The sequence below is a fragment of the Dermacentor silvarum genome, chromosome 7 (genome assembly GCF_013339745.2).
Source record: "Dermacentor silvarum isolate Dsil-2018 chromosome 7, BIME_Dsil_1.4, whole genome shotgun sequence".
NCBI classification, from domain to species: Eukaryota; Metazoa; Arthropoda; class Arachnida; order Ixodida; family Ixodidae; genus Dermacentor; species Dermacentor silvarum.
This window is the reverse complement of record NC_051160.1, coordinates 159,320,045-159,343,788: the sequence shown is the minus strand read 5'-3', so window position 1 is coordinate 159,343,788 and position 23,744 is coordinate 159,320,045. Positions and strand designations below refer to the sequence as shown.

The 23,744-nt window shown below is 44.7% G+C and overlaps 1 protein-coding gene across 1 annotated transcript in view; it reads right to left on the bottom strand.

The window, feature by feature from the left end:
• Positions 1 to 22,747, bottom strand: part of LOC119459311 (cytochrome P450 2J4-like) — a 644,696-nt gene extending 621,949 nt beyond the window's left edge. Inside the window, exons 1-2 of the mRNA XM_049671318.1 lie at positions 22,683 to 22,747; positions 5,511 to 5,728 (exon numbers count right to left, since the gene is read on the bottom strand). Of these exons, the coding sequence (XP_049527275.1) occupies positions 5,511 to 5,728; positions 22,683 to 22,685 (221 nt within the window). The 5' untranslated portion in view covers positions 22,686 to 22,747. The remainder of the gene's footprint in view (positions 1 to 5,510; positions 5,729 to 22,682) is intronic.
• Positions 22,748 to 23,744: the final 997 nt, after the last annotated feature.

Genomic DNA, 23,744 nt, shown 5'->3' with positions numbered 1-23,744 from the left:
GGTGATTGTAAAGGAGGAAAGAGACGCCTACTTCTGCAGCCCTTAAGCGAGCACGGCGCAGAACGCGCGTTTGTTCTCCGCCGTGCGTTCACTCCCCGTGAAAGCGCGCGCCCCTCGCGCCCTTTCACTCGCACATACAGCGTTCGGCGCGCGGCGACAATTTCATCTCCATTGACGTCATACGGAACCTCACGGCGACGGCGACGGCGACGGCAGAAATCTGCTTTTGAGTGTCCATATAATTGCTATCGCAATAAAATGAGCAGCGTCTTGGAGGCTGGAGTCGAAAGAAAAAAGAGCCTCAATCACTATGCTGGAAATGTGGGTGAGCTTGTGATTCATGTATGACAAAGAACAGTGCACAAAACGCTCCATGAAAGAAAATCGCCCCCCCCCCCCCCACACACACACTGCTTTGAGTGTACATTTCTTTCAGTGGTGTCCTTGTGTGGGCTGAGCTTAGGCAAGCCTCGATTAGATGAGAATTGTTTCTGCCAGAACATAAACAGTAATAAACATGTTCATTTTATTATGTCTCAAATGAAATTAACCTAACTGTATCACCGGAAGTACATTTGTCACTAATGTGCAGTGAATTTATCGCGGTTTGTCATTTATGCAGAAACAGCTAGCCAAATCTTTATTAGTTATGCTGTACACATGTTAGCAATTTTAGAAACTTGGCAAAATAGCATGGGCCTCGTTTCAATTGCTTTGGAAAGGCAATAATTTTATAATTATTACCATTTTATACTTTTAAGAAATGACTACAGGAATCTGTTTTATCCGCCTCCCACGCAAAGAAATTCAAAGTTAAAAATGCGAAGCACTGCTTTTTTACTTACCGGTGCACACGCCCAGGGGCTGCAAGGTTAATCCGCTTTCGTAGGTAGTCTTCAAGCGGACTGTGCTCGGTTCCAGCGATGGCTTTTCGCGTTTGCTAGCACTTTTTTTCAAGCAACATGTCATTACGCAGCCAGACACGGCAGATCACTAATGGTGGAAGCCGTGCATGCAGCCGTTATGCTAGTGAAACGCCGCGGCTGATAAAGTTTACCGTCTTTAAACAAGTTCGCTTGGTGGCAGCTATCGAATGTTCGACGCATAAACTGGCTGAGATATTATCAATATCTAATTAAAACGAACCTGCGCGATGCTGCTCAAAGGAAGCGACCACCCCGCTCGCAAATACTACCACCGTACAATTTGAATCGATAGACGGCATGGACTGCAATCGATACTAGTGGGCTGCTGCTGATCACATCTGAGTGAGGCCTCAAAACCTTTATTCAAGTAACAAAACACGGACTTTAATAACAGAAGTCAAATAAAAACAATAAACTACTTATTTTGTAAAAAACATGACACGGTAATAGTGCTTGTTGGTTATTATACAGGGTGTTTCATTTTAGCTGCACCGAATTTTTAAAAATTGCCTTTGGCAGATAGCACAATTGTAATCCTTGATCTAAACTAATCGATGAGGCGGCCATTACTTCCACGAGAAATAAAAACGCCGAATTGAGTAATTAACATAATTACGCTAGTCAACTTTTTAATTATTTGTTTTACGGCACATCTTTCAATCTACGAATTATAGCCGCTGAGTTCACAAGGCGTATCCACTTGGAACGAATTCTCAGGACTGCACCAGTTTCGAGATATTAATTTTCAAAGTGTCCGACGAAATACATAGGTGTTCCGGCTAACTTTGTGCTTCAATGCATAAAACAGCGTTTTCCTCAAAAAGTTAACTGGAACGCCCATACATTTCGTCGGACACTTTAAAAATTAATATCTCGGAACTGGTTCAGTCCTGAGAATTCGTTCCAAGTGGATACGCCTTGCGAACTCAGCGGCAATAATTCGTAGATTGAAAGATGTGCCGTAAAATCATTAATTAAAAAGTTCACTAGCGTAATTATGTTAAGTACTCAATTGGGTGTTTTGATTTCTCGTGGAAGTAATGGCCGCCTCATCGATTAGTTTAGATCAAGGATTATAATTGTGCTATCTGCCACAGGCAATGTTTAAAAATTCGGTGCAGCTAAAATGAAACACCTGTATGTACATTAATAGATCAAATATTGAGCCGTGTTTAGCGCCCCTAGCCGAAAAAATACAAACTAAAGTATGCGACCAAATTACAGTAGCTCCACTTGCGCGCTTATGCTGGAACGCGCCGCGGTTGATTTTTCGCCCTCTGTGGCCATTTGGTGAACTCGAGAGTTTCCCGGGCCTGCTGGTACTGCGCAGTGACCTCAGCACTAGCAGCTGACGCCGCAGATGACGACTGCAGTCGACAGCAAGATCGCTCCCCGGGCGCGGAAGCACGGCGGTTGGTGCCGCGGCTTCGAAGCGGGCGTTTCTGTTCACAATTAGCGGTCGCATATTTGACATAACTAGCGTTAAGATAATGCATATCGTGCCTTGTTAGTAGAGGAGACAATAAATGAATAGCAGCTATCCTCTGATGAGCGGTTAAGTGTTAAATGCATTAGATTCGGGCACGTCACGGCCGGCACAAATATTTTTCGCTCGTCTCGGTCGCACGCGTTTTACGTGCTTTCCCGAATCGTCGGGAGTGAAAAAAGAATGATTTCAGCTAATGCGAAGAAGATTATGCTAGTGGTGTGGGTAAAAAAAGCTGCACCGATTACTAGGCTCGCAGTGAAGAGCTCCTTAGGTCATATTACTGCAACGCACTGCATCCTGCTCGTCAAATTGGTTAATACCAATATATGATGCTTAGAAATCATTCCACATAGGAGTTAAGTAAACTAACTTATTTTAGTCGCTGATGAACTAGAACGGCGGAGACATGAAGAATACTCAAAAGGACGACGTACAGCACTTGATTATATGATCCATTATACAGGGTGTCAGAACTATGATGCAACAAGATTTAAAATATGCAAATGCCCCGTAGCTGTACATAACCAAGGCAATGTTGTTTGTCGTCGCTTTTAGATACTCAGATTATTTTTGCATTCCGCCTAATTACATAATTAGGCTTCAATAATTAACCAACTTCTCAAATATTATAATTAGATGAAAAGTGCCAATGTGAAAATTGTAGAGCAACTTGAAAAACTACCTGTAGAGCTTTCTGTAGCTCAATACGTGCTACATAAAAGTGTTTTTCCAAGCGTGAAAGAAGCCCGCGAATACACGCAAAATTGCCGCGCGACTGGCCGCTCGAGGCACTTTGCGTGTATTCGCTGGCTTCTTTCACGCTCGGAAAAACACTTTTATGTAGCACGTATTGAGCAAAAGAAAGTTGTATCGGTAGTTCATTAAGTTGTTCTACAATTTTCACATTGACACTTTTCATCTAATTGTATATTCGAGAAGTTGATTAAGTCGAATTATGTAATTAAGCGGAATGCAAGAAATAATCGGAGTATCTACAAGCGACGGCAAACAACATTGCCTTGGTTCTGTCTAGCTACGGGGCATTAGGGTATTTTTAAATCTTGTTGCATGATAGTTGGGACACCCTGTAGATGATTCAACTGGGGTTCGAAGTGCAGCTCGCAGATCTTCCAAGTCCTGTTTAAGGCCTTATAGGTATGCATGGGGCCCGCGCCGCTGCCACGCTTTAAGTGCCTCATCGTCATCAGGCACCGAGAAAGGGTTTTTTTTTCTTCTGCTTTTCTAGCAGATACATAGCCTGTTGCGCAGCACGGCGCAAAACAGTGCGTCTGTCGTTTCATGCGACTTGCCATGGCTTCTTACGGCATGGCAACGTGTAAAACTATTGTCACCACAAGGAGGTAGAACTGCACAGCGTGAATGCAAACAGCAATGACCTCACATCACCCCCCCCCCCCTTAGCCCCCTCCCCTCTGAAGCAGAGATGAGATCGCGCACGCAGCCGTGGCACTGGTAATTCAGCGCATGCGCAGGCCGCTACCTCCTACAATTTTCTCCTCGCGTGCTCTTTCATCTCCGCGTCGGCTTTCATCTTTCGCTGTGCTCGTTTGCTCGGTTACAAGGCTCGCCGACGCTCACTGCAGGAACGGGCGCCTAAGAGCTGTGCTCTAAGGCAAACTGGGGATACGCAGTAATGCATTTTTAAATGGTGTGTAAACAGGGGAAATTCCCGATTTTAATCCGGTGGCCACTGACGCTACCGGTCGCCCACTGCGAAGGGTCGGAACTCCCGCCAAGAAGTGTTGTGACAGGGCTCCTACCATGCCATATTGGATAATGATGATCCCTGCACAGAGAAGAGACGTTTGTGCACCCCTTGAATGAGGTGTTTTTGACGTCATAGGTAACCACTTCCATTTCCTTCTTTCATGAAGGACAAGGCCATTGCAGTTGACATTCAGTCCGCAGGGTGGTTGTGCGACATGCACGTTGCACAGGTAAGGTGGTCTCAGCAGCTCAGAGCCGTGAGCGTACATTTTGCACTGAATACGATGACATGGGTTGGGTATGTAGGGTGAACTTTGATTTAAACATAGCCTGCTTCAGTGAAATCTGGTAGTGTGGTTGTGCAGAAAATTACTTTTATTGTAAGTATTTTCTGGTCGTTTCACATCATCTTCATTGGCTCTACGTTTGTAACATTTGTGCTAGGATGCCCTCAAGGAGCACCATTTCATCCATGTCTAGCAGGCCCTGTTCAGATACACTCCACGAATGTTGTTCACGGAAAAAATGACGGCTTATTGAGAAATGGGTCTCGCCAATTGAGAACCAGTATTGACAGTATTTTATGCTGGAGTTTGTCGCGGATATTGAGAAGGGTGTCCCTCCTCGCCATTTTCGTAACTTTGTATACAGGACCAGTAAGACACTTTGCAACGATGAAGGGTGAAAATGTTCGAGTAGTCTTCTCGCAATTTTTGGTGGCATGACACTTCGGGAAGATTTCTTTCTGCCAAATGAAAAAAATTCATAAAAGCAATAGAGCACCGGCTTTTCGAAAAAGGGCGATCAGGTTGTCAGAAGTAACAGCTTCAGGTCCTAAAGATTTAACTGATTTCTGCCGCCTTGCAAGCCGCCCACCACCGAGCCCAAGAAAGAGAGACTAAGAGGCCTCAAGGTCCAGGGTGCCATCTACGTGAAGCCGATGACAAAGGGATGCATTGCGTACGCATAAAGGCGTTGAAGGTCCAAGCACTCAGCAATGGCACAACCTGCGGGGCCCTTTTTTTCGCACATGGCTAAGACGCGCAAGTATAGGCACGGGATGGTCCAAACGCTATATGCTTGTGCCCGTAGTGTCACAACACACCAAACGCCTGCTGATGCATGGGGGATGATCAAGCCCTTGCGGGGACGTTCTACCTATTGTATAGCACTGTGTATCATTAAACAATTCAAACATGTTAAATCAGCAATTTAAACTCAGTCAAGCGCCTGTACAACAAAGTGAGCTTATTGTAGACGAATTGAGTACGACGAATAATTTCGGAGGCCCCGAGCACTTCATTAATCAAAACGTTCGGAATTTGAATAGGTATAGCAACAAAAGAATTATATGAAAGAAGCGTTACCTGATGACGGGACCGTACTTCTTCGCCCAATGAATACAATCCCGAAAGTAGAACTGACGGTCAACCGACAGCAGATTTCCGATGAGTGGAAGACCAGCCGGGCCTGGTGGCAGGCGCCCTTTTCTACATTGCATGTATTTAATCGAAACGTACGCCAGCAGTACTACTGCCGTCACAAGGAGCAGAGGTTCGCTGAGAAGTGCCAATGCCAGTGACCCCTGCGTAAAAGATAGACAAACCTGCACTGTAAAAAATTTCTTCAGTTTACGGTGAAAGTTGAAGGTAAAAATTTGCCGGACACTTTCCCGTAGATGAAAAACGGAGTTTCCACAAAACGAACAGTCTGTAAATTTTTTTCCGTAGAATGGAAAATGAAGAGTTCCGTAGAATGGAAAATGGCGAGTTCCGTAGAATGGAAAACAGAGAGTTCCGTAGTTGTGATCACAGAGTTGTCTGTATATTCCAAAGAAAAAAACGGTGAGCTCCGTAGAACGGAAATGCTGTAAATTGAGCGCCGCACTTGCGATGATAGTACATGCTCGTACTTTCCTAAAAAATGGACTGACCGTGGTGAGGAAAAGTATGCACATAAAACACACAAAAAGAACACAAAGGAATACAGAAACAACTTTTTCTTTTTCGTTCTTCTTGTGTCCACGTTTTCTATGCTTGCATTTCTGTACCATGAATCCGTACAAACTTGTTCAGCGTTATCTTGCTTCGTATCAACAGGTGCCAATGATTGCAAAATTGCTATGTTTTGTAAATGATAATGCTGGTGTACATCTCCAGCCAATGATAAAATTGTTTGTTTCTTTGAAATAAGTTATACCAAGTTGTATATTACAACATGGTTAACTCACAACAGTTATAGCTTGAAACGGGGCAGAAATCAATGCACATAGGCGGACATACACCGCACTGAATGTGGTGTGTTTGCACGTTTCCTCCTTGCGTCATTGTCTTCTACACGGCTTCATCTTCGTGTCAGTGTTGCCATGTTGCACTTGAGTTCTGTACAAGACGTGTACAAAGCATACATACAAATTCGTGCCCAAAAAGCAACAAGCCACCTGAATCTGAACGAAACTGCGTGTTTATTCTGAAAAAAACTTTACTGAAACTTTACTGAAAAAAAGAACTTCCATGACGAGACACTAGAAATGGGCTGACTAGACGAAGGATTGGTTGAAATCCGGATGACTGGTTGCTTGCAGATGCTCTGCTTTCCCTGAAAAGAAAAAAAACCCAAACGATTGAGACTCTTTAAAAGAATATTACCACCATCATCCCAATTTTTACTCAGACACATCAACAATAAATGATTTCCAATTCACAAATGTCAATACCAGTGCTCTTGTCAAAACAAAGGGTTCATACTCAACCTTGTTGCTATGTGTTCCTAGCCTTATAACATGAAAAGCTTCAAATGGAAACAACCCAAGTCAATTGATGGTTTGCATGGAACAAGCAAAGATGTCACGTGCACATTATGAGATTCAGAGATTACATTTTCTGCATTTAGGTACAGCTACCACGGCCACATACTGCGGACCACAGCTTTCAACTTGCACTCCTCTAATAAACAGCCTTGCAGATTTCACTGTTTCCCAAAACAATCAAGCACTCATTACAGAAGCTCCTCATGTTGTGCAATACCGGTGCAAAACAAGCAGGCCAGATGTACTGTCGAGATTACAAGCTGATAAATTAATAACAATAGAAATATTGCATGCCTTGCACCACAACATGTGTGCCTTTCAGCCCCTTTCAGATTTGGTTTATTGTGTCATGCAAAAAGTATCAATATGCAAGATTGTTTTTACTAAAGCAATGAAAATTGAGAGTTATGGTCGTCAGTGCGTCAACATACTATCTCCATCTTCTTAAAAAGTTCTAATTATGCACTGTGTTCACCCAAACATTTGCCGTTTTGTCAGTACGTGCTTTTCGAAGCAACCTCTAGCATTTTCATCACGTAAAGGAAGGAACTTGCAACAACAACTACGCGTGGGCCCCATATGTGGCAGCTGCAAGCAGTACTGTTTATTCTGTTCATTCCTTGACTTGCAATCCCACAACCAAACAAATAATGCAACATGTCTTTCCGGACGGCGTTACTTCCATGATGGGAATATTTTAAAGAATCCAGCCTCTCCTAAAGAACATAAAAGTGGAGCTTAAGCTAAAGCAATGCCCAAACATGAGCGCTTCTCGTGTATCTTGAGAGTCAACGAAGGCAGAGCTATTCGCCCCAAATTCTGTGCTGTTAATAGATGCAGAGAAAAAAAAACTGGACTTTGGGTATGGTAAATAAATAAATAAATAAATATGTGCAACGTTGCATTTTCAAAGTTTTACTTCATATCGTAGCAAGGATGCTCCGTGGTAATTAGTTGGAATTGATGTTATTGGCGTGCAGTCTGGGCCGAAATATTAGAGCCAAAACCACAACACTTTTTCTTTGGGATCTAACCAAAATGTGGATTCGGCAAAATCCAGGAAGAATGCTTCCAATAGGACAGGTGCTTTTATATTTTATTTTGCAAATACAATTCTTTTTCTCGCGAAACTAACACTGATTTTAATGAGGGTAGCTACAGGGACTTGTAGGTATGGCATCTTATATTTTGTTTTAGCGCAAGCTGAACAACAGGGACAACAGAAAGGCACATTTGACTCGCAGACATCGCTAACTTTCAACAACAGATTTATTTCCAGTTCTCCTCATTATATATACCCTCAAAGCGTCATGCAACACGTGTAAAAGCTCAGTAAACATGAACTAAACAAAACCCGAAACCACACGCGTGCAGTTTTTTAGCCACACAGATTTACAGACATGCACACTTTTAACGCGAACAAAGATAATCAAGCTCCTTTGAGGATAATGAAATTAAAACCTCACTGACGCGTGCGTCACCAAATATTGATATGTTTCTAGCATCTATTATTAAGCTCGTTATCTCGCACCTGCTTCTACTCATAACTGTTTTTTTTAAATCTGGGTTTGCACTTGCATCTATGGCATTGTAGGGCAAGAACACTGTCAGCAGTCACGTGTTATTGTGTTCTCGTAGCCTATCATTCATACATCTACCAGTTTGACCAATGTAGGGCCTTGCACACCTGAGAGGAATGCGGCATACAACCCACGCGATACAATCAATACATTTTTTTTACATTTCAATACATTTCTTTGAGCATGCGGTATGCGCGATTCTTTCTGGCCTTGTCTTGCTGCACAGGCTTACCAATTTATTACGCGCCAAAAAAGGAACAACAACACTGATGTCACTCCTTCCAGCATTATTTCATCTGTAGGAGAAACTATGTGTGTAGGAGATGACAACAACCATTCTTTTCTGTATGTCGGTGCTTGTGCCATCTACCTGCTCGGAACCTTTTAACAGCAAAGCTGTTTAAGCCAGCCGTAATTTGTAGTGCGCATCAAGAAAGAAGAAGAAAGAAAATAAACTTTCTTGCCGAGGCGGGATTCGAGCCCGCGTACCCCCGGTCCCAAGGCGAGCGTCGTAACCACTAGGCTATACAGCCACGCTTGCAGAACATGCATTTATGCTAACCATATGATTGCGTTTGAGCATTGTCGTCTTTCTGCGTACCTGACACTTCGTACGCTCGTGCTCTGCGAGGTGAAGAGTTTTTCTTTCTGTGCCTTCTTAAGCAATCCTTCTGTGACTGACACGAGCGCGTTGTTCGGGTAACCAGCGCCGCTTAAACATGAGACTTGTCGTCCGAAGCTGTCGTGCATTAGGTGCACGATAGCCATATGACGAGAAGCTTAGATTCCTTGACATTATATTGTGCTCGCCGATAACAAAACCTGCTGGTGTTACGACCCTAGGACAAGTAAGCCACTTTAATCATTTCATTGCGCGCATACAAAACTTGTGAAGAGGGGAATCGCGAAGATGTGTTTCAGTGAAGCTCTGAATAAGTCATGCCAGCACCTAATGCAAGATAGCTTCGGACGGCAAGTCTCACGTTTAAGCGGCGCTGGTGACCCGATCCATGTGGAAAGAGGTTCCGAGCAGGTGGATGGTACAAGCACCGACGTAAAGAAAAGAAAAGTTGCTGTCATCCCCTACATATAGTTTCTCTGACAGATGAAAGAAGATTGCTGGAAGGAGTGACATCAACATTGTTTTATTCGGTGCCTGATAAACTGGTGAGCCTCTGTAGGAAGTCAAGGCCAGAAAGAATAGCGGATACCGCATGCAAAAAGGAACATAAAAACTAATTAATTGATTGTATTGCGTGTGTTGTATACCGCAAACCTCCCGAGTATGGATGTTCCTACATTGGTCAAACTGGTAGATGTATAGATGATAGGCTACAAGAACACAATAACAAAGTAAATAACGTGGCTGTTGATGGTTTTCTTGCGCTCTATTGCCAAAGATGCAAGTGCAAACCCAGATTTAAAAAAAACAATTATCATAAATGGACGCAAGTGCGAAACATCAACATTTGGTGATGCGTGCGTCAGTAAGCCTTCAATTTCATTCTCCTCAAAAGAGCTTTATTGTCTTTGTTCACGTTAAATGCGTACATGCCTGCTAATCTGTGAGGCTAAAAAACTGCACCTGTGTGGGGTTTCTGTTTTTTTTTGGTTCATGTTTATACCGAGCTTTTACACATGTTTTATGACAATTTGAGGGTATATATAGTGACGATGACTGGAAACAAATATGTTTTTCAAGGTTGGTGGTGTGTGTGTCAAATGTGCCTTTCTTTTGTCCCTGTAGTTCAGCTTGCGCTACAACAAAACAGAAGATAACATTGATTTAATTGTCGTCAGGCTCAAGCAGCAAAATAAAATTTGTTCATCAAAATTAAAAGTGGTCACCAAGCATCCATAGTTGAATTTATCTGAACATGCCTTACTGTCGGTGGTGTAGATGCTGCCAGTTTAAAGGCCTGCAAGAAGGCACTAGTTATGCTTTCTAGGGCAAGAAGGCAACAGAGTATGTTAGCTAACGCAAGTAGTCATAGGAGTCGTGGATAAGTAGAAGAAAATTTAGAAAATTAAATATGTCGGAACGCTTATGTCACGCACTGCTGATTCACGAACAAAAGCTTATCATTATTTTCGAAAAGTACCATCATTGCGTTGTGCTTACACTAACCTAAGAGGTTAAACCTGGCACGATAAAATGAACCTTTAGAATGACAAAAATTGACAGGCGTGATACTTAAAGAAAATTGCAATCGAAGACGGTAAAGAACAAGGCACCATAATGAAATTCGGAAATCTGCAGGCATAGGATGGAGTCAGTTGACGCAAGCCATACATTATCGTAGATTGCAGGGAGAGGCCTACTCACACACTGGACACAATGTGCGTGAAGGAGCCTTGATGCTACCTGTTCTACATTATGTCTTCATATTGATCCGCTCAAGCTGTATCGCAAAGATGACTAAATTGATATATTTCTTGAAGACCTTGCATTGTGTCCTATTCATTCATGTTTTCACTTGCACCTCCAATGAGTGACATGAATTTTGCCATGAGCGGCCTGATAAATACTAGTCTTTCGCCCAAACATTGGCTCTTGAGACAGCTGTAATTCGACACCTGTTGATCTGTTCTTAGAAGCGAGAATTTTGCAACAAACCTTTCAATGAACTATGCACTATCATGATGAACTTGTTTCGGAAAACTCACTTTTGCATGTAAGCAAACATTATAAACTTGTTGCTGTGAACAGTTGTCTCCGACTGCTGTACACTTGTGATATAGGATTAACAGTATTTGAAGGCTTGTACAGTAAGGCAGGAGAGCAGCACTTGCTGGATGGCTCATCATTGAATTTGCAGAAAAATACAGCAGTGTGCAACAATTGTGTCACTAATAACCTTGAAAATTTTGTTACTTATTCATTTGTAAACACCTGTTGTCATACACACTGCTGACTAAAGATATGAACACATTATACACAATTATAGCATGTACTATTACACAAAATAAAACCTGTAATAGAACTTACCAAATACAGTATTAGTGCAGTGGCAGGTCAAATGGCTCCTCAGCAAAGGCTGTCTCCTTCCTTGGAGAACACAAGAAATGTTAAGCTTACGCTGTCGACACCAAACCACACAAACGTAACTGACACAGATCCGAATCTAACTAGATGCAGTCAACCTGCTTAACCAACTCTTCACATTCAATGACATAATGTACTTTCATGGAGCCTCTAATCTATGAAATTCACGCTGTAATGCAAACATGCTAGCAGAAAGAATCAAAAATTATGAAAATCAGTAAAGAGCACAGGGGCAGACTTTGTAATTTTTTAAAGTCACAATTAGCTTGGATGCGCCGTTTTAATCATTACTGAAACCGAAAAATAACAGTTCAGTTATTTTTACGTTAATCAACATTTCGGAGGATCGGGTCATGTCACGGTAACCAGAACAATACTCCACTCAAACCGAAATAAATCGATGCAAGGGCATCTCTGAACCGCTAACCAGAACAATGATAACCCGATCTTCAAAAAGGTGAATCAAGATAAATCAATTATCTAGTGTTGCGCACTAACCGCAATTGAAAACAAGTCGTTCTGCCGGGTTGAGTCCCTGGTTAAAATTACTACTGCGTTTTTCAATGATAAATCTACGCGCAGAGCGATACATTAAGAAGCAGTCGATACATCCTTACATTTAGACGACTTGTTCAGGTCTCTTGGTGTCCGCACAGCATACCTCTCGTTCACGGCAGCCAAAGACCTATCAAAAAGTTTAAGCTCATCGTCTGACTTCAGGTAGCCATGGGAGTAGCCGTCTTCATGATGATGTAACCGTTAGAGGTACTTTTCGATCACCTTCTGTCGGTCAGGAGCCTCGCTCATCGTTGAATTACGCGCTTTAACAAGCGAAACAAAACAACGCATGCCGCGAATATGATACGCGCGCCAACTTCTCGCTCACGTGGAATGAGCTGATCCGAACTGAGGCGCCGCACACCAACCGCGCCGCCAAACAGAGAAAAAAAAGAAAATGGTAATACGTCATCGAGGCAAGACCCCGCCCCTAGACGGATTTGTTGTGAAAACAGCCGCCCCCCCCCCCCCCCCCCACCTTCGCTATACGCCATTTGCAGCCCCTCGTATTGTTGTGCCGGAAAAATGCAAGCCAGCCTGTAGGCGCGATGAAGGGTGGTAAGCAGCGCCACCGCTCAAACCTATCCTGCTTGTGTGTGTTTACTACTCGCCTGTGAATAATGTTCAAACAGCCTTATCTGCGGTGATATTTCGTAACTAGTGGTGAGAATAGACAGTGTGTTTTCTTTATATTCTTTGTGTATTAATTTGTCACTCGTAAGATGTTCAGTTGCCCTCCACATGAAATTCCGGACGGCTCTCCATATTTCAAAAACAGAGCTCACATCCGCCTTTCACATCCGCCATTTTTCATAAAACAGAACGGTCTACGTAAATTTACGTATACTTTTGCTCTAAAATTACGGAATTTTTTTACAGTGTGGTTTTCTATGCTTTAAAGATTGCAGCGGTAATGTGCATTAACACCACCGTATGTGTGTGTAGTGGGTAAGACATTCTAAAACCAAGTTTCCTTGGTGTATTTATTAAATGGAACTGCAGTCGTTGAACTCCGGCAGATTAAAAAGTATTACGCATTACTTTATAAATCATTAAGCGGTATCTACTGCAATTGCACTGCTATGTGTAGACGTCTCGCTCTGTGCACTGGTAAGATTTAGAGTTTATATTTAAGGATTGGTTGTCAGCGAGGTAGTGCACAATCATAAAAATGCTTGATAATGAAGTTGTGTCCTTTGTAGTGGCTTAAGCTCCTCATTGCATGCCGTGACTTGTTGCAAAGGATGAGAGTAGCATAATTTCTACGCGTCGCCGTTAGTTTTAAGCTTTCATTTAACCGTTTTACAACATCTTCGCCTCGTAGGTTCCTACACGTGCGTTGTATCCGCCCATGTTTTACAAAACGAACAGAGGCTCCGAATTCACCAAATCGAAGTAGACTGAGCACTTTTCTTATAAATAATGTCGGAGTTTTGCCCGAAACGTGAAGCATTGATTGCGATAGCAAATTAGTGCACAGCTATACGACATAAAGATAATAGCTTTCGTGGCCGCATAAACTTGCAAACAGGCATACTAACTAAATTAACAAGCATGATGCCACGCGCGCACAAGCAAACATGAACACATTTCACTCGATGACCGCGGAAAATCGCTGTAAAAACGCTGCAGTGAGTAAAGCGCGGTTGCAGCAGCCAGCAAATTGACCTTCGGCTGCCGCTCGCATGAACGCGAACTAAGGGGCGAAAACACAGCGCATGGAAAACTGCATCCGCCGCAGATAGCTTTCAAGATACCGCGGCCGGGACGGTACGCGCGGCGCGGAACACGCCCCGTCCCCCTTCCTACCAAGCCTCGCGGGGCCTTGCTTCCCGGGCCATGCGCCATTTGCAGCCACTCGTGATTGTGATTGCATGCGCGCGATTGAGCCGAGATCGCCGGCTCACCTTTGCGCGCTATCACTCGCACATACAGAATACGCTGTGCGGCGACAATTTTATCGCCTTGACGCTGCGCCACGCTCCCTATTGAGCAACAGAAATAAGCGTCATTTTCTTCTTCAATAAAATCCCTACTACTACTTTTATCGCCCTTGCACTTTATACGGAACCTAACAGCGACGGCGGCAGAAATTCGCTTGGAGTGTTCGTATAATTGCTATCGTAATAAAGTGAACAAACTCTGAGTAGCGTTTATTTGTACAAAGGACAACCCATTTATCCTCACGACGGCACACAGTCGATCGGAAGCAGGAACATTCACTTGCGCAAAAAAATATTAATTCCACAAAGGCCACTGGCTGTAGTCAACTCAAAGGAAAGTGCGCATTAGCTTTAACCACTTAGCTAATGTGAACGACGGAATGTTGATGGCTTACCGCGCATGACGCAAAAGCGGCACTTAAGCAACACAGACCTATGATATCTGGTGGCAATGACAAAGAACTCAAAGCTAATACGTCCTTAACAACTCGAAAGCTAAATCCAGAGCGGTAAAGCAGCTAAAATTACTTTAAGGGATAGTGAACAAAACTTTTGCTGCCGAGATATCGTTACGCGAAGGACGAGTCAGTAAGACTACCAACTATTTACAGGTTGTATTTAAAACAGCGGTTGCAGCGCTGACCGGTTAGATTCACAGCGCGAGCCCAGCTCCTTCTTCCTCTTCTTTTCTCGAGTGATGGCGCCCGCGCCTCGTTCAAATAACCAAATACCACACGCGTGTAGCATAATCCCCCGGCGGCAGAAGCGACGTCCCGGAGCGTCCAAATGTCATCACTGGGAGGGTGATACTGCTTCAGTCGTGTAACATGCACGATATCACTGGACTGGGAAGCAGATGGGGTGTCAGGGACGATCTCGTAGGTGACGGGAGTCACGGCACGAAGCACTCGGTAGGGCCCTGTGTAACGAGACAGCAGTTTTTTTGACAGGCCCACCTGACGCGCCGGAGACCATAGAAGCACCAAAGAACCATGCGAGAAGTGCACGTCGCGGTGTCACTGGTCGTACAAACGCCTTTGACTCTCTTGGGTGTGCAGAAGGCGGTCACGGGCAATTTCCCTTGCGTGGGCAGCGTGGGCGACGGCATCAAGTGCATATTCACTGGTGGGTGCTGCGTGAACAGGGAGTGTTGTGTCGAGGGGCAGTGCTGGTTCTCGGCCGAACAGAAGGAAAAATGGCGAATAACCGGCTGTCTCGTGGCGCGAGGAATTATACGCAAAGGTGACAAACGGTAGAGCGAGGTCCCAGTCAGTGTGGTCGGAAGAGACATACTTCGCGAGCATGTCCGTGAGAGTGCGATTAAGACGCTCCGTGAGGCCATTTGCTTGCGGATGGTATGACGTGGGTAGCTTGTGCCTCGTGCCACAGGACTGCAGGATGTCCGCGATAACTTTTGACAGGAATGTCTGGTCACGGTCTGTGAGAAGTTGTCGCGGAGCTCCATGTAATAAAATCACGTCGCGTAGAAGAAAATCGGCAACATCTGTGGCACAGCTTGTAGGGAGCGCTCGGGTGATGGCGTAGCGCGTGGCGTAATCTGTGGCCACAGCGATCTACCTGTTCCCAGAGGTAGAAAGAGGAAAAGGACCAAGTAAACCTAAACCAACCCGAAAGAATGGTTCCGCGGGAATGTCAATTGGTTGAAGGTACCCAGCAGGGAGCGTCGACGGTGTCTTGCGTCGCTGGCATTTCACACACGCAGTACGTATCTTCGAACGGAGCGAGCAAGCCCTGGCCAAAAGAAGCGTCGACGGAACCGGTCGTAGGTACGTGACACACCGAAGTGACCGGCAGTGGGGAGGTCGTGAAGTTCGTGGAGAACAGCCGAGCGAAGGTGTTTAGGGATCACAAGGAGTAATGCTGGGCCGTCGGGGTGAACGTTGTGGCGGTAGAGTACGCCATCTTGAAGTGTGAATAAGCGAAGGGAGCGGTCGGCAAGTGACGATTCCAGGCGGTCAATGATGATACGCAAGGACGGGTCACGGCGCTGCTCGTCGGCGACATGGACCAGTGGAAAAATAGAGTGAACGCAGGTGTTGCTGCCAGGTTCAGACGGAGAGGTCGGGTCTTCGACTGGGTAGCGAGAGAGGCAATCTGCGTCCTGATGTTGGCGTCCCGACTTGGTACGGCGAGAGGTACGGCGAACGTACCCCGCACCTCCACCAGAATGTTACGCGAAGTACGAGTCAGTAAGACTACCAACTATTTACAGGTTGTATTTACAACAGCGGTTGCTGCGCTGACCGGTTAGATTCACAGCGCGAGCCCAGCTCCTTCTTCCTCTTCTTTTCTCCAGTGATGGCGACCGCGCGCCTGGTTCAAACAACCAAATACCACACGCGTGTAGCAATATTTAGCCCAAATGAAAGCTTGGGGCTGAAATTGGTTAACGCCACTTTCGTTTCAGGCCGGAACTAGCGGGAAATTATAAATTTAATGCATTTTTCAAAAATACCGCGTCTGGCAGCTGCGCCGTGAACTACAGGAAGCGACATTTTTGTGATGTTGTCTGTACCGGATACCGGCGTGCCAGCGATCGCCCGCTTCTCTCCGCCCGCATTTACGGCGCCAAAAGCGCTGTTTATGTCTTGTGCTGCTTTGTAATGTGATCAGTGAAGCACATGGCACAACGCAGGAGAATGCCCCTCCACGCTGCTGAGCGCAAGGCTGTGAGAAAACTATCGTCGGGCGAGACAAGCCGTTATACCCTTTCGTCAGAGCTTCGAGGGATATGGATTCCCGCTGCGCGCCCATCGCAGCCAGCATGGGTGCAAAGAGCAAAGCGCCCGGACGTCAGGGAAGCACCGGCTGCCCACTTCGTCGCTGCCATAGAGTTTCGTACAATGACTACTAGAGGGAACTCGAGTGCCAGTGGCTACGGGAGCTGCCAGCATGGTAATTATTCGAAGCACATGGATTCGCCTAAACCTCTTCCCACTTGCTTTTTGAAGCAGTAAAAAAAAAAACACCGCATATCCACGGGGTGAATGATGATGAGTGGGTGAAGCTCCGAAGGGAATCATCGGTAAACCGTGAATCTGCCGTGTAATTCGCCCAGTCTCGTGGCACTAAATCGAACGATTGACTTCCACCAATGACACGCGCCATATGTGACGTCATTCCTATTTTATAACAGCGCCCTTCATTATAATTGCACCATCTCCCGCTTAAGGGGACGCTAGCATAAACGCGTTAGAAACGTGCAGTACTCTCTAGTAAGGGGGAGAGGCCACAGCGTCTTACGCAGCCGTTTACACATGCCGGAACGTGCACCACGTTTGCCGACGCCATCACATGACTGCTGAGAGAGTATAACCCCCGTATTCATAAACGCTCCTCGACTTGACCTTGACTTGCCACCGCCTTCAACGCGTTTCGGACGCGCTGCCCAAGGCGGCAAGTCAAGTTGAAGTCGAGGAGCGTTTATGAATACGGGGGTAAGGCGGAGAAGCCAGAGCGTCTTACACCAGCTTCTCACACATGCCGTAACGCGCTAGCACAAACGCGTTACAAACGCGCAGTTTTTCGTTAATGTTGGGTATTTATTGTCATCGTGGTGCGTGTGTCCATGTGCGCTTCGTGGCGTAGTGGTTAGCGCCGCGCGTTCGGAAGCGAGGGGTCCCTGGTTCGATTCCGCGCTACGGACACAACTTTCGCAATTTTTTTGCTCATAAAAGTAGACGTGGCTACCTACTACGACGACGACGACTACTACTACTACATACTACAGAGGAGGGACAGACCCCACACCCTAAGGAGCTTCGCCCCTAAAAAAACTTGAGAGCCTATTTCCAACCTTCTTAAGCAAAGAGTAGCTGTGCAGCGACAGCATAGTCGATGTCATTATTCTAGTGAAAGCCAAGTTTGGCTATGCCATAAGGTGCATATTACATGCTCATGATTTCACATTAGCAGTTTGCGCAGTTACGTACTAACGAGACTGCACCTTTATGTCAAAGGTTGTAATCAGTCATGAGAAGCGCATGGAAAAAGAAAATTGCACTTGAAAGTTAGCCGATGTTCTTAGCAGACTGGTGCAATATTTTTTTATTTATTTTATTTCATAATACCCCTAAAAGCCCCCGAAGGGGTATTACATAGGGGGAACGGATACATGAAAAAATGCGAGCTTTGCGCGTTACCGAAAAAAAAGAAGAAAAAAAGAATTATACATAAGTACAACGTCTAGCAATATACACAAATAAAACAGTATACGAAATAGATTAGTCGAGTAAAAATCACAGAGAAAATAAAAAAACTGTCTGAAAAACAAATTAAGGGCATAACATGGATACAATGTACAAGAAACAAAACGAGGTCTTGCTGGAAACTGCGTCAGTTGTCATCTTAACAAATTAATAAGACATGAATACACTTATACAATGTACACGCAGAACGGTAAAACCAATGATCAAAACAATATATACACTGAACAACGTATGAAGAAACGCTAAAATAGTACACGATGGATAATACACGTAACCGTTGCGTAAAAGTTCCTGAAAGGTTGCGAAATCGATTTGAGTAGCAATGTGTGATGGCAGGTTATTCCATGCAACTATTGTTCGGGGAACGAAGGAGTTAGCATAGTGAGCTGAGCGACAACTAATGTGTTTTATCTTGAAGATATGGTGTGTGCGTGGAAAGAAGCCTGTCGCTGGTTCGAAGATATGGTGAAGGTGCGGATGATGATAAAGTTTGTGCAGTAGCGAAAGGCGGGCAATTCTGCGGCGATAGGATAAATCGTCAAGCTGAGCGCGAGCTTTTAGGGCTGAAATGCTAGTGTAGGGTGAATAATCAGAAAAATGAAACGCACCGCGCGGTTTTGCAGTGATTCGATTTCTTGGGTGATATAGGTTTGAGTTATAATCTGCTTGAGTTATTCAGGTATGCTATACATGTTTTTTTATTGTACCAATTCTGTATATATCTCTAATCTTCTTTTCTCTTCCTCAAAGCTTCTCCATCCACCTTGTACCGCTACCTATGCCTGTAACGTATCCGGTCTTATCCATCTCTTCCCGATCTTTTTTCAGAAACACCATTACTCTAAACGTCTTTTGCTACCGTCCACTTTAAACCAAAGCGCTTCTGGAAGGTGTACGTTAGCTGCGTATCTCACTGGGAGAATCCCTTCGCATTCCACTAGGATGCGCAAATTGGTCGGCGAATTTTCGCTGCAGCATACACATGCTTTTCTTGGTATGAATATTTCCTCCGGTATGTTTTCCTCCTCAGGCAACCAGCTCGAGCCTCAAATAGCGAGGCACTTCCCTTCCTGTTATCGTAGGGATTTTCACTTCCAATTTGCTTCTTGTCATATGTGTGCAGCCGTGATGTTTATGAAAGGGAACACACGAGCGCGTGGCAGATAGCCTCAAAGTCCACATGTGGCGTGGCGCCGCGGCGAGATGTGAAACGAAAAGGAGAGAGTGGTGCTGTTCCTATTACTGCCTGCACCCCTTCTTGCAGTTTTCCTTCTTTTTCTATCACTTTATGATGTTATGGCAGATGACCAGACAAGAGCGCTTCGACGAGTGATCGACGGAAACTACGACGATAGTTGAACCTGCGTAGATGTGTCATATTTGTATCTTGCGTTTTGTACCACTGTAGAGGAACGCCGTATAACAGATATATAGGGTGTCCCAACTATCATGCACCGAGATTGAATAATATGCAAATGTGTCGTAGCTGGACAGAAGAAAGGTAATGTTGTTTGCCGTCGCTTGGAGATACTCAGATTATTTTTGCATTCCGCCTGTTACATATTTAGGCTTAATTATTTAATTAGATGCTCAAGCATTATAATTAGATGAAAACTGTCAACGATACAATTGCAGAGCAACATGAAAAACTCCCGATGCAGCTTTCTGTTGCTCAATACGAGCTACATAAAAGTGTTTTTTTTTCCGAGCCTGAAAGAAGCCCGCCAATACACGCAACGGGCCTCGAGCGGCCGGTCGCGCGTCATCTTCACGTAGGATAAGCGCTTTTGTGGTATGATTTTCGCTTGTAACAACAGTACGTGAGATGGTAAAAAGCAAGTCTGGTCTGTGGAAAATTATTATGCTTTACGTTTGCCTCGAATGCTTCCGAAGCTGTGATAGCAACAATCCTTATAGAAAACAATCCTCGTTTGCTGAAATGTCCCAACAAAAGATGGATATCAAAAAAAGAAAGCGTAAGAAAAAGACACATTCGTGACGGGTGTGTATGCAGTAAAACGAACAGCACCACTCTCCCCTTTTTGTTTCACATCTCGCGGCGGCGCAGCGCCACATGTGGACATTTAGGCTATCTGCCATGCGCTTGCGCGTTTCCTTTCATAAAGATGACGGCTGTAAATCTCCATGGTCTTTTTTTGTTTTCATTATTTTCATCCAATTCACTGTCTCTATTTCTGTCTCTTTCTGATTACTCCTGGTTGTCAATTTACAGTTTTAATTACACTGTACTTGGTTGCCAACTGTCTTGATGTCTTCCTCTGTCCTGTGTCCACGCTTTCCAGGTACAGATACTTGCAAAGTTTAGCCGCCCATTTATTTTCATCCATGTTCCTGAGTCTTTATTCAAAACTAACTTTGCTCTATGGTTCTCTGACTACAAAAGAGGCCCAACACATGTCACCCTGCAATGCGTCATTTGTGGTTTTACCGTGGGTTCCCAAAGCCAACCAGCCTACCGATCTTTGGTTAACATCCAACCCCGACACTATATGCGATTTTAAGCGTCAGATGGCATTTGCGACGTTAGCGCTGGTACCATTACTCCTTTGCAGATTCCACGCAGCACCTCATACTTATTGTGGCCCCACAGTGCTCTATGTTTCATTATTGCTCCATTCCGCTTCTCCTTTATTTTCAGATTATCTTGGTGGGTGCTTGAGTAAGTCTTTCCTTCGTTTATGTATACACCGAGATATTCATATTGCATTACTATGGGTATGACTTGCTGTTGAATGGGCACCATGTAACTACTCGTATCTTCATTAAAGATAACAATTCTCCGCTTTTTTCTGTGCTCAACTTAAGGACTAGATTTGTCGCTGCGTTGTCACATACATTCGGAAGTGCGTCTATTCAGTTGTGCAGCTTACAAGCTTTGTTCGCGCTGTCGAGTCCACATCGCCATTGCCTGCTGCGCTGCGGTGCACGTTCGCCCTCTGAAAGCTGGGGCAGGAAGTATATTGTTCTACCTTCCTCTTCGCAGGAGTACTATGCTAATAAGTAATATGTTATACCTTCCTCTTCGCAGTGTTGTGTACTGCTCAGTCATTTATCGTGTTCGCGTACGTCTTCGAACACCCGACTAGCATGAAACACGTCAGCATTCTTGCAACAGCTCGAATCACGTGCGCAACAATGAGAAAGCATGCCAAGACAGACATCCGTCAACCCGCAAATGTTAAGTGAGCGATGCGCCTGGGTGCCTAATCGCAATTTGGAGATCAGCAGACCGGTACGGTTCTAGGACTTTCATCATATCTGCATCACCACCACTCAACGCAAGGTGCGCGCGTCATCTGCTTAGGCGGTATTCAAATGATGCCAATAAGAAAATTTAATATTTAGAAGCTCTTCAGCTTTGAAAAGATTGCTGTAATAGGACATGCTAGGCTAGGCATTTACAGCCATTTAGCCACAATGCAATTTCGCTGCAACTGGCCTTTAACAGCCATCGCCTGTGTTCTGTCGCACACCTTCGTTTTCGTTTCCGGTGTGCCGCCTGGCTCGCAGATCATATGCCTGCTTATCACACGGTGATCAGCTGTCACGTGTTCTGTACTAGTCTGCATCTCCTCTTGTCTGCGTATAGTATGCGGTATTAAAATAGAATAGTTCACCCATTCTAGGAAGTTCACCGCATACTGGTATGAGTTTTGCTTTGAAAGCATGGACGTATGAAGGGATACAGAAAACGAACAGGAGCCCCACATGTTTTCTTCTTACAGAAGCCTCTTAACTTGAGTGGGGCCGGATAAACCCCTGGGGCGCCTTGCCTCTTAGTCGATAAATTGAGGCGCTGCGACAAGTTGTGTACATAAGGCAAAATGACCGGTCTCTTCCTCCTCACATCGTCGTTTCTGCCGGATGTTCCTGCTTCTGTAATTTGCACCAGCATCTCGTCGTCTATTTGCGAGAGTTCTGACGTTACCTACACCAAATATCTTCACCCAAGAACGTAATATTATTTTGTGCTCTGTCAAAAGTAGAAAGTGCTGTGCTGTTTAGTATTGCGCCAAGAAAAAAGAAATAGTGCACTTATAATCGATTCGCATCGAATTTGTGAGTGACAATTTAAGCGGTCAATAGTACTTTTCCGCAACGAGAATAACTGCGTAATTAGGCTAACTTAAGACGGTACTACACGTAAACCAAGAAATACCAATAAAATCAACAACTATGATCCCGTCCCATGCAAAACATCGACGCAAACAGCTTTATAGAGAGCGGGAAGAATAAACGGCGCGACATTGTGCTAGTTAGAGCTCGTCAAGCATACAAACGTAATTGAAGTAAAAAACATATCACTGTGAACTTATTGATGCAGACGATATCAGAAAGTGACAACGAACTCACCATTTCAAAAGTTCACGAAAGTGAATCCAAGTAGCTGCGCTGCTGCTGACGATACTAACTTTCCTGTTGTGCAGCAAGTGGCTTTCGTAAAAATAATTTTTTCTTCTTTTCCGCTGCTGATCCCGAGGTTATAACGGACGCAATGCATTCGGCCACAGATGTCATGCTTTTACTTTGTGCCTTTCTGTGTTTTTTTTTTTTTGCGCCACGTATTTGGGTCCCCGATGTCGCTGCAGATGAACGTGTGGAATGAGGACAGAACACCTGCTGCAACGGCGCCAGCGACGAGCACGAAGCAAGAGGTGAATGCACGAAATGTACAAATGCGAACATATTAGGTAGACGTGCCGCGGTAGCTTAGTGGCAATGGCGCTGAGCTGCTGAGCTCGAGGCCGCGGTGACCGCACTGAGCAAATGGGGCAAAGGGCAAAAACGCTCGCGTATTTAGATTTAGGTGCGCGTTAAAGAACCCTGGGTGAGCAAAATTATTCTGGTGTCCTCTACTATACGGCATTCTTGATTTTGGAGCTCACAATGTGTGTGTGTGTGTTTTCAATATGCGTGCAGTGTGAACATCAATAGCCATTTTATTTTTATTTTATTTGTTATTACGTCAAGGGTCCCAACAGGACATTACATGAAGGGTGGGCACGGAAAAGGCAGGAATGATGATGATGACATTACAAAGATGAGTCAAATCGCTCGATCGCAGATCTAAAGCGCGCTTTATCGCCGATGAGTGCAGTTTGTCTCGGAAGTCCATTCCAGTCTCGGGCAGTTCGCACGAAGATTGACTGCAGAAACGTAGTCCTGCGGGCTCGTGGCGGGATTACCGAATTCGCATGACCTGTTCGACGAACACGACGAGCCAGCTGGACCAGCTCGCTGTCGCGAGGTATGGAATAAAAAAACCTGTGATAGAGGCATAGACGAGAGATGCGACGACGAGATACAAGAGGCAACAAGTCTAGTTTTGATTTTAGCGATGAAACGCTAGTGTGATATAAGTAATCTGGAAGAATAAATCTAGCAGCACGGTTCTAAACAGATTCGAGAGCTTTA